This window comes from Lynx canadensis, chromosome B2 (genome assembly GCF_007474595.2).
Source record: "Lynx canadensis isolate LIC74 chromosome B2, mLynCan4.pri.v2, whole genome shotgun sequence".
In the NCBI taxonomy this organism is placed as follows: domain Eukaryota; kingdom Metazoa; phylum Chordata; class Mammalia; order Carnivora; family Felidae; genus Lynx; species Lynx canadensis.
Genome location: NC_044307.1, coordinates 75,126,995 through 75,140,894, shown reverse-complemented (window position 1 = coordinate 75,140,894; position 13,900 = coordinate 75,126,995). Strand labels below are relative to the sequence as shown.

Genomic DNA, 13,900 nt, shown 5'->3' with positions numbered 1-13,900 from the left:
GTAAAAAAAAAAAAAAATGTCATTGTCAACAAGTCTTGTTGGAACTTTATAATGCCATTCTTAATAAAATCAATGACTTAACCATAAAATTAAATTCAAAACATGAATTATGATTCAAGAAAAGCATCAAGAGACCAGAAAAAGATAATCTTCTGCCATAAATTAAAGCATTAAAGTACATAGAAACTTATGTGCATCTTTAATATTTTATTAAGGAAAATATAAGCCTTTTGTTATACCAATGACTTGTCACTAGATCTTCATGCCCCAGAAAGCTTAAACTGAAAGCTAAATAAAAAGCACAACGTAGGGAATTTTAGAGTTGAAAGAAGACGCAGCTCAGGTATAGGCAGTCCCATCTTATTAGAGTCTGATTTATAATTTTTCACAGTGGCAGCAAGTCACAGCTCCCAGTCACACAATCATGATGGCAAACCACTGATATACTTACAACCATTCTTTATCCACACAATTATTCTCTTTTTCATTTAGCATAGTAGTCAATAAATTACATGAGATATTCAAAACTTTTATAATAAAATGTGCTTTGTGTTAATTTTGCCCAACTGTAGGTCAATGTAAGTATACTGATAGAGAGACAGAGGGCAACTGGGGAGGGGCAGGGAAAGAGGGAGACACAATCTGAAGCAGGCTCTAGGCTCCCATGCTATCAGCACAGAACCTGATGGGGGCTCAAACCCACGAACTGCGAGATCATGACCTGAGCCAAAGATGCCTAACTGACTGAGACACCCAGGTGCCCCTTGTACACTGGGCATTTTTAACATACGTTAAATGTATTAAACGCATTTTCAAATTATGGTATTTTCAATTTATGATGCGTTTACAGGGACACAACCCTATAAGTTGAAGAAGATCTGTATAGTAATTTTCAAATTGGTATTCTATGTAATTATATTTCTAATGTTAACAGGTTGGCCAAACCACAAGAGACTCTTAAATACAGAGAACAAACTGAGGGTTGATGGGGGAGTGGGGGAGAGAGGAAACTGGGTGATGGGCACTGAAGAGGGCACTTGTTGGGATGAGCACTGGGTGTTGTACGGAAGCCAATGTGACAATAATTAAAAAAAAAGAGAGAGAGAAAATAGGCTTTCTGGCCAGGTAAGTTTAGAAAATGCTTTGATAACCTTCCCCCGAAGATTTATATGCATATGAGCATAGTAGTAAAGGTTTTGAGAAATCCTGCAGTTAAAAGCAAATCAGAAGTTAAAACTGATTTAACCAATGCGCCCCTAAATCATTTGCCATGGAACAATGTTTTGGGGCAGTAAGGCTATTGATGGATTGAGAAGAGTGTTCAAAGGGAGACATCAGTTTGGAAAATTTTGATCTTATGAAATTACCTTACAGATGACAAAACTGATTAGAGAGATAACATTTCTTTAGGAGAACAAAGGATTTGAACAAAATCTTTAATTCCTAGGCCATCGCTCTTCCCACTACTTTAACTACAAAATAAGACTCTTTAAACTCTATATAGTCAAACATTTAATTTACGTTTAACATTCTGGTTATGGTGTCACATTTTCTGATTTGTGTACTCACTTAGGCATTTTTAATTCTTCCTTCAAGACCTGATTTCCTTAATAACTAGGCCCACCTGGAAATTTACTATTGTTTGGTACTAATGGGGAATGATTTCATTTGGAGTAGCAGCTTAAAGTGATCACTAAAATAAAGCATTTGTACTCCAACTGGTTTTAGTTTACTCTTGTTATAATTTAGCGCAACTAAATCACTATGTTATGAGATGGTGAATTTCTTAGCATATAATGTCAACATATGCTATCCATGATAACATTCTAGATCTTCTGTCTGTGTAGAAGGGAGCCAAGGACGTCAAAATTGAGAGATTTCTGTCTTTGAACAATTCTGAGCTTATTTGTCAGGCAAACACTTAGTTTCCTATCTTTTTTGTAATTATCAAAAAAATGTTTTCATTGCTTTAACTATAGTCTCCAAATCAGATTATCACAATATAGTTCTCAAACTCCTTAGAACTATACATTATAGTGTTCAGAAACACAATTCTTCCAGCTTTAAATAAGTATCGTTGTGTGCCACTCCCCCCTCCGGGTAGGAGTGAAGAATGGAAGAGACCGAACAAGTAACTATTGTTATGCTGCAACTTTAAAAGGCTTGAGAATCAAAGGTGATAATAGTTAACAACTTCCTTATGACTAACCTGACTTCCTCTAAAAAACTTCTGCACTCCTTTCCAACCCCCACATGGAACCTTAACTATAGCTGGCATTCGTGTCTCCTCAATCTTAAAAGAACCCACCAGATGAATGAGAAGGCACGAAGCCTGGATTCCACCAACAAAGAGGTTAGTCCGTGCGCCTTTATCGCACAGGTGCGACCTCCACCCCCAACCTTGCGCACCGCTGGGCCCCCGCGCAGGAGGCCCCACTGCCTTGGGGCCGCCCTCGAGCCTCCGCCTAGCCCCGGGCCGCCGATCCCCGCGCAGCTCGCGCCTCTCCGGAAACCAGAGGGCGACCGGCCGGCTTCCGAGCTCCAGGCGGGGCCGAGGCGGCAACACCCCCGACGCCACAGAGCCTGCACGGCGGGGCGTCCCCGCAGCTCCGGAACAGGCCAGGCCGAGGAAGCCGCTCAGGCCAGGCCTCGCGACCGCGCTAGGGGCGGGGACGCTGTTACCTGCCGTGGGCTCGGCCGCTCCCCGCCGGCGCCGCTCTCCTGGCAACCGCGGCAACGACGCGGAGGCCGGGAGCCGAAGGGCCTAGTGACAGCTCCCAGCGTGCACCGCGCCCGCGCCCACGCCGGCGTCGACGTCGACGGCCCCTGGATCCCCGCCCCCGGTCCGTGCTTCGCCTCTCGGCTCTAGCTGTCGCCACAGCGCCCTCGAGCGGACTGTTGGGCCACCAACTATGGGGATGGATGGGCCTGGAAAGTGAATAGCAGGTGTTTTCGACTTTCCAGCACCAGGGGCATCTTAATGGGGAGTTGACAGGAATGCTAGGAATTGAGAACAGCTTTTAAATATTATTTAAACAATCACTTAAGTGATATTTAAACTATTCTTCAATATTTCATATGAGGAACTTGAGGCCCAGAAGAAGTTAGAGACTGGTGAAGTTAGGAGATAAATAGTTGTTATCAGATTTGGAACCATTTTGAGTTTATGTCTCTCTAAATCATGTAGTTCCTACAAGGAAGTTGCAGTTTTGCCTAAACCGTAGGATCACAGAAAAAAGGGACTGATTTTATGTTTTATAAATGTGTGAATATATATGAAATATAGCAATCTTTAAAAAGAACCAAACGCCAAGTATGAAGCACATGCTGTGCTAAGACTTAAATATTTCAATATAATGTGTCTGTATTTAAGACTCAATAGCCTTGAGAACTAAAGGTGGCAGATATTAGGAGTTAAAATCATCACCCATGATCACCATTATTTGAGGTGGAATAGTAGTAAATACAATTCTTTAACTGCATTGTTACCTCCATCCATGATTTTGAATTATTGTGATGAAAACAGGAATTTGTGAAGCAACACAATAAGCTTTGAAACAGCAAATACTTAACTTTAGAAAAACTGTCTTAAAATAGTATCTCTAAAGTGGATTTATTATTTATTTGGAAAATCTTCAAATTAAGAAGCAATCAATAAGAACGATTTTCTTAATTTATATTCGGAAATACATCATTGTTTCTGTTTTTAAGAACTAAAAGCTTCTGCTTTTTTTTTTTTTTTGTAAGATTTTATTTTTAAGTTATCTCTACACCCAATGTGGTGCTCCAATTTACAACCCTGAGATCAAAAGTGGCATGTTCCATCCACCAAGTCGGCCAGGTGCCCCCAGCCTCTTTCTTTTAAAATTCTTATTGGGGCTCCTGGGTGGCTTAGTAGGTTGAGCTTCAGACTTCGGCTCAGGTCATGTTCTCAGGGTCATGATATCACCGTTTGTGAGTTTGAGCCCGGCTTCCGGTTCTGTGCTGACAGCTCAGAGTCTGGAATCTTTTTCCAATTCTGTGTCTCCCCCGCTCTCTCTCTCTCTCCCTTCCCCACTCATATTCTCTCTCTCTCAAAAATAAACATTAAAATTATTATTGTAAGTCCACCACTATAGCTTTACCTTTTAATATTTCCCCATTTTAAGTATTTACATTATAGTAGATCGTTTTCTTTACTATGTCAAACTTTCCAAAATTATCTTCTAGTTGTAATAAGAGTATGACTTCTGTGAATAAGTTTTTATTTATACAAAATATGGGGAGTGGAAATGTATATGCGGATCATTCTCATCTTCCTGTTTTCAAAGGTTATAGGAATGGTTAATGCTATGATTCATGACACTTGATTTAACCACACTCCTTTCTGCATCGGTAACAGAAAACTTCTTACATTTTTGCAACTGTTTGCATCTTGGAGCAACTGTGTCTAAATCGAGAAGCAATGCCAAATCAATCTCGGACGTTTGTTGCCTTAGAGGAGAGCTAGCAAAGGACAGACCACAGTTCATAAAAAAAGATACTGTACTTTATTAAAAAACGAAACCAGATTGTATGTTTGGGGTGGAGAAATCCGCTCTCAGGCCTCCAGGGTTCAGTGCCAGTTCTATACCACCTCCCTCGGTCATCTCCCTTTCTTCCAGCCTTATTTCTACCCAAGCTAGCCAAGGGAGTGTACTCGGCTCCGATTTTTAAGGTCCTGTCCTGGGAGACTAACGCACCTGGCCACGCCCACACGGAGAAGAGCGGGAGAACCGTTTGGTTCTCCCTTCCCACCTTTGTGACCACTCAGACCCGAGGCCCATATTTGAAAACGCTCACGTTGTCGGGTCTAGTCCTCGCGGTAGCGCGCTCTCCGCCCGGCAGGCGGCGCTGTGGGCTGGCGGGCTGTGTCCGCCCAGCGATCCTGTCTGGGAGGCCCGTGCGGCCGTCACCGCCGCACGTGCAGCCGCTCCTGGCCGTGGTGGCTCCGCTTCGCCAGAAGCTGCGGCCGGTCGCCGGCCATGGCGGCGGCTGCCGCGGGGACGCCAGTGTTCCTGGAGGTGCGGACACAGCTGCGGAGCGCGCTGCTGATCCTGGGGTAAGGCCGGCGCTGGGCGTGTGGGGCTCCGAGGTGCCGTGAGTAGCCTCCGTTTCTGCTGGCCCTGGAGCCTCCGCCTGCCTCAAAAGCACGGGGTTTGGAGTTCCTTGCCAGTTGCTTAGAGCCTGTCCCATTACTCAAAGTGGAGCTTCTCTTCCCACCCCTCGTGCTTTTAGTCCCCCCCCCCCCACACACACACTTCACTGGTAATCTCGGTATCACCAGGAGCTTTTCAGAAATGCAGTCTCAGCCCCACACTAGACCTGCTGAATCAGAACTTGTGTTTTAACACGCTTTCCAGGAGTCAGAATACACACTGAAGTTTGAGGATCGCTGATATAAGAGTATCCGGCCTTTCCACAAGCAGTGCAAAAAATGCCGTGCCTGTTTCTTTTTGGGATCCTCACTAGAGGATAAGTTCCAATGTGAGAGCTTCTTATTTTGTAAATAAACTCGGGATTTTTTTTTGTTTTTGTTTTTGTTTGTGTTTTTTGTCCACAGCGTTCTCTGCAGAAACACTGAGACGTTCATTGAACGACTAACAAAGGTTGCAGGCTTCTTATTGGAGCTCATTCATATTCTGCGTTCCAGTGAGAAGTCAGCAAACGTTTGACTTCGTTATTCACTACAACAAACAAACTTTTAGGAGAAATGTCCTCTTTTTTTTTTTTTTTTTTTTTTGCTTGTTTGGTAGTATGTGGTCCCCTCGATTGTTCCCTTGTGACTGCTGTTTCAAGTAGAGTGAATTAGATGTTAAAATCCTGAAACTTTTCCTACACAGAGCCACTCTGAAGTAGATTGATGCCCATCTTTCTTTTCCTTATATTTGCCAAGTATAGGTGTGGCAGTTTGGGATTTGGCATGAGAATTGAATTCAAATTCTAGCTTCTTCACAAGGGCAGAATTGCTTAATCTGAATTTTTTCCCTTGTCAAATGGGGATGATATTTATTACCCTTCTCTTTTTCTTCTGTTTCTCCCTCTACCTCTTAAATCGTAAGTTTAAAAAAAACTTTAAATCATAAGTTTAAAAAAAACAAAAGACAACCTCCCTACTTCCTCTCATCCAAGAGGCCCTTCAGTGTACCCTTGGGTTACTACTCTCTTGTTTAAGCAAGTGAAGAAACCTGACTTTGCTAGTTTGTCCCTGATAGTCTTTGGCTGTTGAACTTTATCATCACCTTGCCCCTGGTAAAAGCAAAAGCAACCACTCTTCTGATTTTCTTTAACAGGGATTAGTTTTGCCATGGTTGGATATAAATGGATTCATACAGTATGTGCTTTTTTCGTTTCTGGCTTTCCTTTAACAGTGGTTTTGAGATTTATGCCATTACACATGTCGCCTATTCTTTTTTCTCACTGAGTAGTTTTCTATTGTATCGATATATAATTTATCCATTCTATTTCTGGATATTTTGTGTTTTTCTAGAACTTGATTATTGTGAATAAAGTTGCTATAGCACTGTTGTATAAGTCTTTTAGTGGGTAGACATTTTCATTTCTCTTAGGAAATGACCTAATTCTGTAATGGTACAAAATGCTATCTCATTGTCGTTTTAATTTGCATTTTCCTGATTAATAGTATTGAGCACCTTTTGATTTGCCTTTTGGTCATTCATACATGTTCCTTTGGAAAGTGTCTTCTAATTTTTTGTCATTAGAAAACAATCAGATTGTTTGTCTCTTTGTTAAATTTAAAGAGTTCTTTATATAGTCTGGAAATAAGACCTTTCTCATTTATGCCCTTGTGAATATGTGAACGCGTGTTCCCAATCAGTAACTTACCTTTTCATTTCCTTAATAGTGTCTTTTCAGGAACAGAAAATTTTAATTACAATGAAGTTTAGTTTGTTGCATTTTTTTCTTTAATGATTAGTTTTGTTTGTGTCTTAAGAAATCTTTGCCTACCTCAAGATGGTAAAGTTTTCCTCTTACGTTTATTTTCTAGGAGTTACATAGTTTTAGCTTTGACAGGTGGAATCATTTTTGTGTGTTTGGAGTAAGATAGGAATCAAATTTCCTTTTTTTTTTTTTTTTCCCCTGTAAGGATGTCCAGTTTTTCTATCATCATTAGTTTAAAAGACTGCCATTTCTCCCAGTGAAATTACTCAATGTCTTTGTCAGAAAACATTTGTACTGTTTGTCATCATGTATCTTTCTATCCTTTCACTAGTAATCTATGTCTTTACATATAAATTTTTTAAATGGTTATTAATTTATTTTGAGAGAGAGAGAGAGCAGGGGAGGGGCAGAGAGGGAGAGAGAGAATTCCAAGCAGGCTCCGCCCTGTCAGCACAGAGCCTGACACGGGGCTTGATCTCATGAACCGTGAGATCATGACCTAAGCCAAAATCAAGAGTCAGACGCTCAACCTACTGAGCCACCCAGGCACCCCTATATATAAATTTTTTTAAACATATGCTGAGTGGAGTTTTTCTGAATACGTTCTGATAATCTGCATTTTAATGAAATTTTTTAACCTGTTTCAGTTAATGTAAATGATTGAGTTTTATTCTTATTCCTAATCTTTTTTATTTTGGAGAGAGTTGCAAATGAGCAAGAGGCATGGGGAGAGAGAGAATCTCATGAGGGACAGAGAGAGAAGCTCTCAAACTTCAAGGCTCAAGTTCACCTGAAGTGGGGCTCGAGCTTACCCTATGCAAAACTCGAACTCAGGACCCATGAGATCATGACCTAAGCCAAAGTCAGATACTTAACCAACTGAGCCACCCCAAGCACCCCTGATTTTTTTTTAAGTTTTATTTATTTACAGAGTCTCTGCACCCAGAATGGGGCTCAAACTCACAACCCCGAGATCAAGAGTTGCATGCGCCTCCAACTGAGCCAGCCAGGCACCCATCTTGTTCCTAATCTTAAGTGTTTCTAGGCACGTGGGTGGCTCAGTTAGTTAAGCAGCCAACTCTTAGTCTCAGCTCAGGTATTGATATTAGGATTGTGAGTTCAAGCCCCCAATTGGGCTCCACACTGGGTGGGAAACCTACGTAAAAATAATAAATAAATAAGTGTTTCTAGCATTTTATCATTAAGTATGATGAAATTTTTGGCAAATCTGTGTGATAGATTGCATAGTTCCTTTGTATTCCTAGTTTACTATGGGTTTTAATCATGAAGATACTATTTTTTCTGTAATGATTTTTGCATGTATTGTGATAGTCATATGTTTTCCTTTCATCTTTACATCTGTGAATTGCATAAGAAAAATCTATTTATATTAAGCTATTTTAGCATTCCTGGGATAAATCTTGGCCATTCATTTATTCAGTCCACAGATGTTTACTGAGTTCCTATTCTAGTGCCAAAAATTCGAGTTCTAAGTGCTGGGTATACAGCTGTGAACAGTGACAATAGCAAAAGCAAAAATATCTTGGCTTTCATTGAGCTTACGGTCTAATGGTGGCAGTGGGTGAGAGGTGAGCAGAAATTACACAAAACAAATAACACACACACACACACACACACACACAGATGTTTATTTACTTTTGAGAGAGAAACAGAGCTCAAGCAGGGGAGGGGCAGAGAGAAAAGGAAACACAGAATCCAAAGTAGGCTCCAGGCTCTGAGCTGTCAGCACAGAGTCCAATGCGGGGCTCGAACCCATGAACTGTGAGATCATGACGTGAGCCAAAGTCAGACACTTAACCAACTGAGCCACCCAGGAGCCCCCAAATCATATATTAAATGGAGATAAGTATGTAGAAAAAAATAAAACACGAAGGGTTAGGGAGAAAAGATTACATTCCAAGTGAGAAAGCAGCACTTGAGTAATAAACTGAAAGGGCAGAAGTTTGGAACTATATACCTGCTGGAAGACCATTTCCCTCCAAGAGAACAGAAAATATGAGGGGTGCCTAGTTCAGAGAGAGGTGGGCGGGCTGGTGGAGCACGTAGCAAATGGTTTTACAGGGGTATGCTAGTAAATGTTTAAAAACCTGCTTTCCAGGGGAACCAATCAAACACAAAAAAATCTTCCTGATTTGCAGCATTTACTGATTGTTATGATGTAGATACTTTCACTGTGGATGATGTCTACCAAAGTGACTTCAGCTGGTTTGCAAAATGCCTGGAATTTCAGCAACCTTCTCTAGTATAGCACTGGGTCTCAATGGGCCGTTGAAAGGATTTTAGCTTGTACTCGGAATGAGATGGCAGTCATTGGATAGATTCAAACAGGGTGTGACACCTGAAAGAATCTAAGTGCACGGTGAAGAAAGCCTCAAGTATATAAAATCAGGTCTCAAACCTGTGGAAAATCAGTTCTCAAACGGTTTGTTTTTGCACAGTCTCAAACTTGAGAGTAAGTTACTGTCACTCCTGACTATATTACTGTATATTTCCTATAAGCAAGAACATTCCCATACATAACCACCGCACAACCTTCAAAACTGGAAAACACATTACTGCCGTCTTAACACTCAGACCTCGGTCAAGTTTTGCCACATGTCCGCATATTATCTGTAATAGCAAAAGAACCCAGGTCAGAATCATGCATTGCATTTCATTGTCATGTTTCCTTAGTCTTTTATTTTTTTTTTAATGTCTATTTATGTTTGAGAGAGAGTGTGTAGGAGGGGCAGAGAGAGGAGGTAGGGAGGGGGGCAGAGAATTTGAATTAGGCTCCTCTCCACCCGTGCAAAGCCCAAGGCAGGGCTCAAACCCGTGAACCCTGTGATCATGACCTGGGCTGAAGTCAGGCGCCCTTCCTTAGTCTCTTAAAATTGGAAACTTTCCACAGTTTTTCTCGACCTTCACAATCTTGACACTTAAAGATGACAGCCTATTTGTTTTGTGGAATATACTTCTATTTGGGTTTATTTCGTGTTTCCTCAAGATTAGGGTCGGGTTGTACATCTTTGGCAGGAATATCACAGAAGTGATGCTGTGTTCTCATTGCATCCTATCAGGTAGCACATGATTTTGACTTATTCCATTAAAGTTCATCTAACTTTGAGCATGTAGATAAGATGATATCTACCTTCACCAGAAAGTTACTCCTTTTTTTTTTTTTTTGAGGCTTTAACATTTTTATTTAGGAAAACATTGAGTCTGAAGCTATGATGGTTCAGCCTAAAGCATCTGGTTTTCAATTGTGAAGTCAATTTATGTAAAATATTTTTGCCTGTCTATAAAAAACAAATTGAACAGTATTTTAATTATAAGGAAATACAAACATACACTTTAAGCTAGCATATCTGCACTATCATAAAAGAAAGAGGATGTTCTTCCCCTTCCCCTTCCTCAACCATTCAAAGAGGAGAAGAATACTGCAAACTTTAACAACCTCACTGGCTATCATCAGAGTAACTACAGAACAAGGATATCGCAAGGATGAAACTATTTCTTTATCTTCCAGAAGGCAGAAGGCTGGGTGCTTTAGCTTTATGAGTGCAAGTAGCATAGGCAGACAAAAACTCACAGTAAATGCACACCAGAACAGGGGCCTAGGTGAAGTTGTCTGGCTGGGTTACTGCTTTTATAGGAATGAAGAAGGACAAATCTGAAATGGAGTAAAAAAACAAAAAAAAACCAAAACCTTTTGTCACATGTACGGGAATCTCAAACCTTTTGCATTGCCATACTCCTGGGGAGTTTTGATATGTACTGGAAAGAGCTTCAGTGTTCAGGAAGAATAATGTATGGTTGACAAAGGATAGGAAAAATCTTCATGCTTCTGTTCTCTCAGATTTGCTGAGTGCAGTAGCCAGTTCTGACTCCCTGCTCTTGCTGATTCAGTCTGGCAAGACTGTCTCTTTATAATCAATAAATATTACTTGTAGAGGTCCTTTGAGACTATCTGTAAATGCTCTTGTTCCTCATCAGACTTTCATTTTATTCATTCATTCATTTACATCAGTATAGACCTATGGTCTTATTCATTGGGTTACTTTTTTTGCTCCAGTTATACCGGATGTGGCTAGGGGGAATCCCTTCAAGTGGATTTCTGTCTTTTTTAATGTGCTCCTATTATTCCTTGACTTTTTTCTTTGCACAGCAGCATGTTCCAGGTTCATCTCATTCTTTTCCTGTTCCAGCCCTGGATATAGTTATTTTTTCAGGGAGTGCTATTTTGTTTTGCGTTTGTTCATTTGTTTTAAAGTGGGAAATGACCTTTCGAAACCAAAATCTGAGCACAAAGTATTCTCATTACTATTGACATGTCACTCTTCCCAGGTCCTAGTGGACAAAAGTAGTGTGTATGTGACATATACGTGATGTTTATGTATGAATGGCTGTATGTGTATGCTTGTGTGTTTGTATATTATACATACATCTACACACATATACATCTGTGTTACTGTATCTACTTATATACATTGATTCCACATTATATACCATGACTCCACACTAGTATTTCTAATTCTAGTCTATGGTGGTAGGATCCATTCTGGTGTTTTCCCTTTCCCTCTTTGTAACTGTATTCTCCCACAGCGAGAATACTGGCTTCCATTATTCTCATGACATACATTTATTTGGTTAATTCCCTTTTATGTAACTTATCTTCTGCAGACATCCTTTGCTGCTTCCTATCCCCCACTCCTCCCCACTCAGTGTTGACATCTTCCTGGTATCTTCTTGGGCTCTGCTATGGAATGAATTTGTGTGTCCCCTCAAAATTCGTGTGTTGAAACCCTAATGCCCAATATGATGGTATTAGGATATAGAACCTTGGGAGGTAATTAGGTTTAGATGAGGGCATGAGAATGGGGCCACCATGATGGGATTAGTGCCTTTATAAGAAGACACACAGAAGATGCTCCATGCCATGTGAGGATATAATGAGGAGGCGGCCATCTGCAAGCCAGGTAGAGGGCCTGCAACAAGAACCAAATCTGCTGGCACCTTGATCTTTTACTTCCTAGCCATCAGAACTGTAAGAAATGTGTGTTGTTTAAGCTACCCAGCCTATGGTATTTAATTATAGCAACACGAACAGTCTAAGGCAGGTTCTGAAGCCCTATACCCTGTAACAGCCACCCTCACCCCTCATCCTTAGATTTCCCCTCATCCCTCTTGTGATCTGACATCCCTGTGTAGTGGCTGTCCTGGTGGATGCCCTCCTTCCTTCCTCTGCTGGGTTTCTCACATCCATCCCAGACCACTCTGGTTCTCCGACACTTACATAGATGCCTCCTACCTTACTTAGCCCTCTGTAATTGGCTGAATTTTTCAGGAAGGGGAAGAAGAGTGGTAAGCCAGAGATGGGATGGGGGTGAGGCCTAGAAACCCCATGATATCCCTTGAGGCACTTCCAAGTGCCAACTGCACAGTCCAGCTTAAAAATCGCTGAAGTAGCAAAATGGACAAATTGTGCATCTTTAGAGCAGTGGTCAACAAACTATGGCCCATGGGTCAAATCTAACCTATGGCCTGTTTTGGTACAGCTTATGAGCTAAGAGTGGATTTTATATTGTTCAAAGCATCGTTAAAGATAAAATACGGGGGCGCCTGGGTGGCTCAGTCGGTTAAACGTCTGACTTCAGCTTAGGTCATGAACTCACGGTTTGTGAGTTTCAACCCTGCATCGGTCTCTGTGCTGACAGCTCAGAGCCTGGAGCCCGCTTTGGATTCTGTGTCTCCCTCTCTCTGCCCGCCCCCCACTCACACTCTGTCTCTCTCAAAAATAAATAAACACTTAAAAAAAATTTTAAAAATACAAAGTATAATATGCAACAGAGGCCATATATGGCCCGCAAAACCTGAAATACTGTCTGGCCCTTCTAACCTCTGCTTTAGAGGATTATTATTATTATTTTCTTTTAATTATTTATTTAGAGTGAGCACTAGCGGGAGTGGGGGAAAGAGGCAGAGGGAGAGGGACAGAGAATCTTAAGCAGGCTTCATGCTCCATGCTGAGGCTAATGAGGAACTTGATTCCATGAACCGTGAGATCAAGACCTGAGCCAAAATCAAGAGTTGGATGCTCAACCGACTGAGCCGCCCAGGCACCCTTTGAAGTTTATTTCTTGAGCATCGGTTCTTAAAACCAGACTTAAAAAAAATTTTTTTTTTTTGAACGTTTGTCTATCTTTGAGAGGGAGACAGAGTGTGAGCAGGGGACAGGCAGAGAGAGAGGGAGACAGAATCCGAAGCAGGCTCCAAGCTGTCAGCACAGAGCCCAGTGCAGGGCTATATCATGACCTGAGCCCATGTCGTACACTTAACCAATGAGGTACGACACCTGGAGCCAGCCAGGTGCCTTCTCAAAATTAGACTTTTGACTCAAGAGTTTGGGAATGTATTCCCTGGAAAAGACTCAGGGTCTTAATATTCTGTATTGCCAGTTAGGTGCAGATTCATATGCTTTGAAGAGAAACTAGCCAGAAAGTAATCTTAAGGTTTTCAAAAAAGAGGCCTGATCAAGATTCATACCTCAACACAGGGTTTGACCTCTGTTCTTAGATAACACTCAAGTAGATGGCCTACCTTTTGTACTTAGGTTATACCAAGTTGATGGCCCGCGCCTGCTGTCTGCACTTAAGAGGGAGTCAGAATGCTTGACACCTCTGTTAACACTGCTAAGCATATTTTAGCTTCATATAAGGATAATTTCAATATGTCTTCATCCCCTGCCATGCTTTTGGTGCCTGGTGGACAGGGAATGTACTCTGTTTTACTCTTGGTTGCCTACTCCATGTGATTTGTGCCTGTAGTGAATTGGATTAGCAAATCCTTTCATATCTGGTATTCATACATACATCACTAGATTGTTTTCTTAAGTGTTTTCTTCTGTATCTTTCATGTAATCCTGGTCTTATCAAAATCCTGTATATCAAATGACAATACTTTATTGTAAGTAAAATAC

At 41.3% G+C, this 13,900-nt stretch overlaps 2 protein-coding genes across 10 annotated transcripts in view; one reads left to right on the top strand and one right to left on the bottom strand.

Annotated features, from left to right (window-relative positions):
* The window catches only part of DOP1A (DOP1 leucine zipper like protein A), a 113,214-nt gene extending 110,428 nt beyond the window's left edge, over positions 1 to 2,786 (bottom strand). For 4 of the 7 annotated variants that reach the window (XM_030315897.1, XM_030315900.1, XM_030315899.1 and 1 more), the window contains exon 1: positions 2,683 to 2,758. The gene's annotated coding sequence lies outside the window, so the exon portion shown is untranslated. Of the gene's footprint in view, positions 1 to 2,682 lie in introns of all 7 variants that reach the window. The other 3 variants (XM_030315898.2, XM_036064407.1, XM_036064408.1) reach the window with 1 other exon arrangement.
* The window catches only part of UBE3D (ubiquitin protein ligase E3D), a 158,549-nt gene continuing 146,898 nt past the window's right edge, over positions 2,250 to 13,900 (top strand). The window contains exon 1 of one of the 3 annotated variants that reach the window (XM_030315905.1): positions 2,250 to 2,353. In XM_030315905.1, coding sequence (XP_030171765.1) covers positions 2,316 to 2,353 — 38 coding nt within the window. In that variant the 5' untranslated portion in view covers positions 2,250 to 2,315. Of the gene's footprint in view, positions 2,354 to 4,955; positions 5,081 to 13,900 lie in introns of those variants that run through there. The other 2 variants (XM_030315904.1, XM_030315906.1) reach the window with 2 other exon arrangements.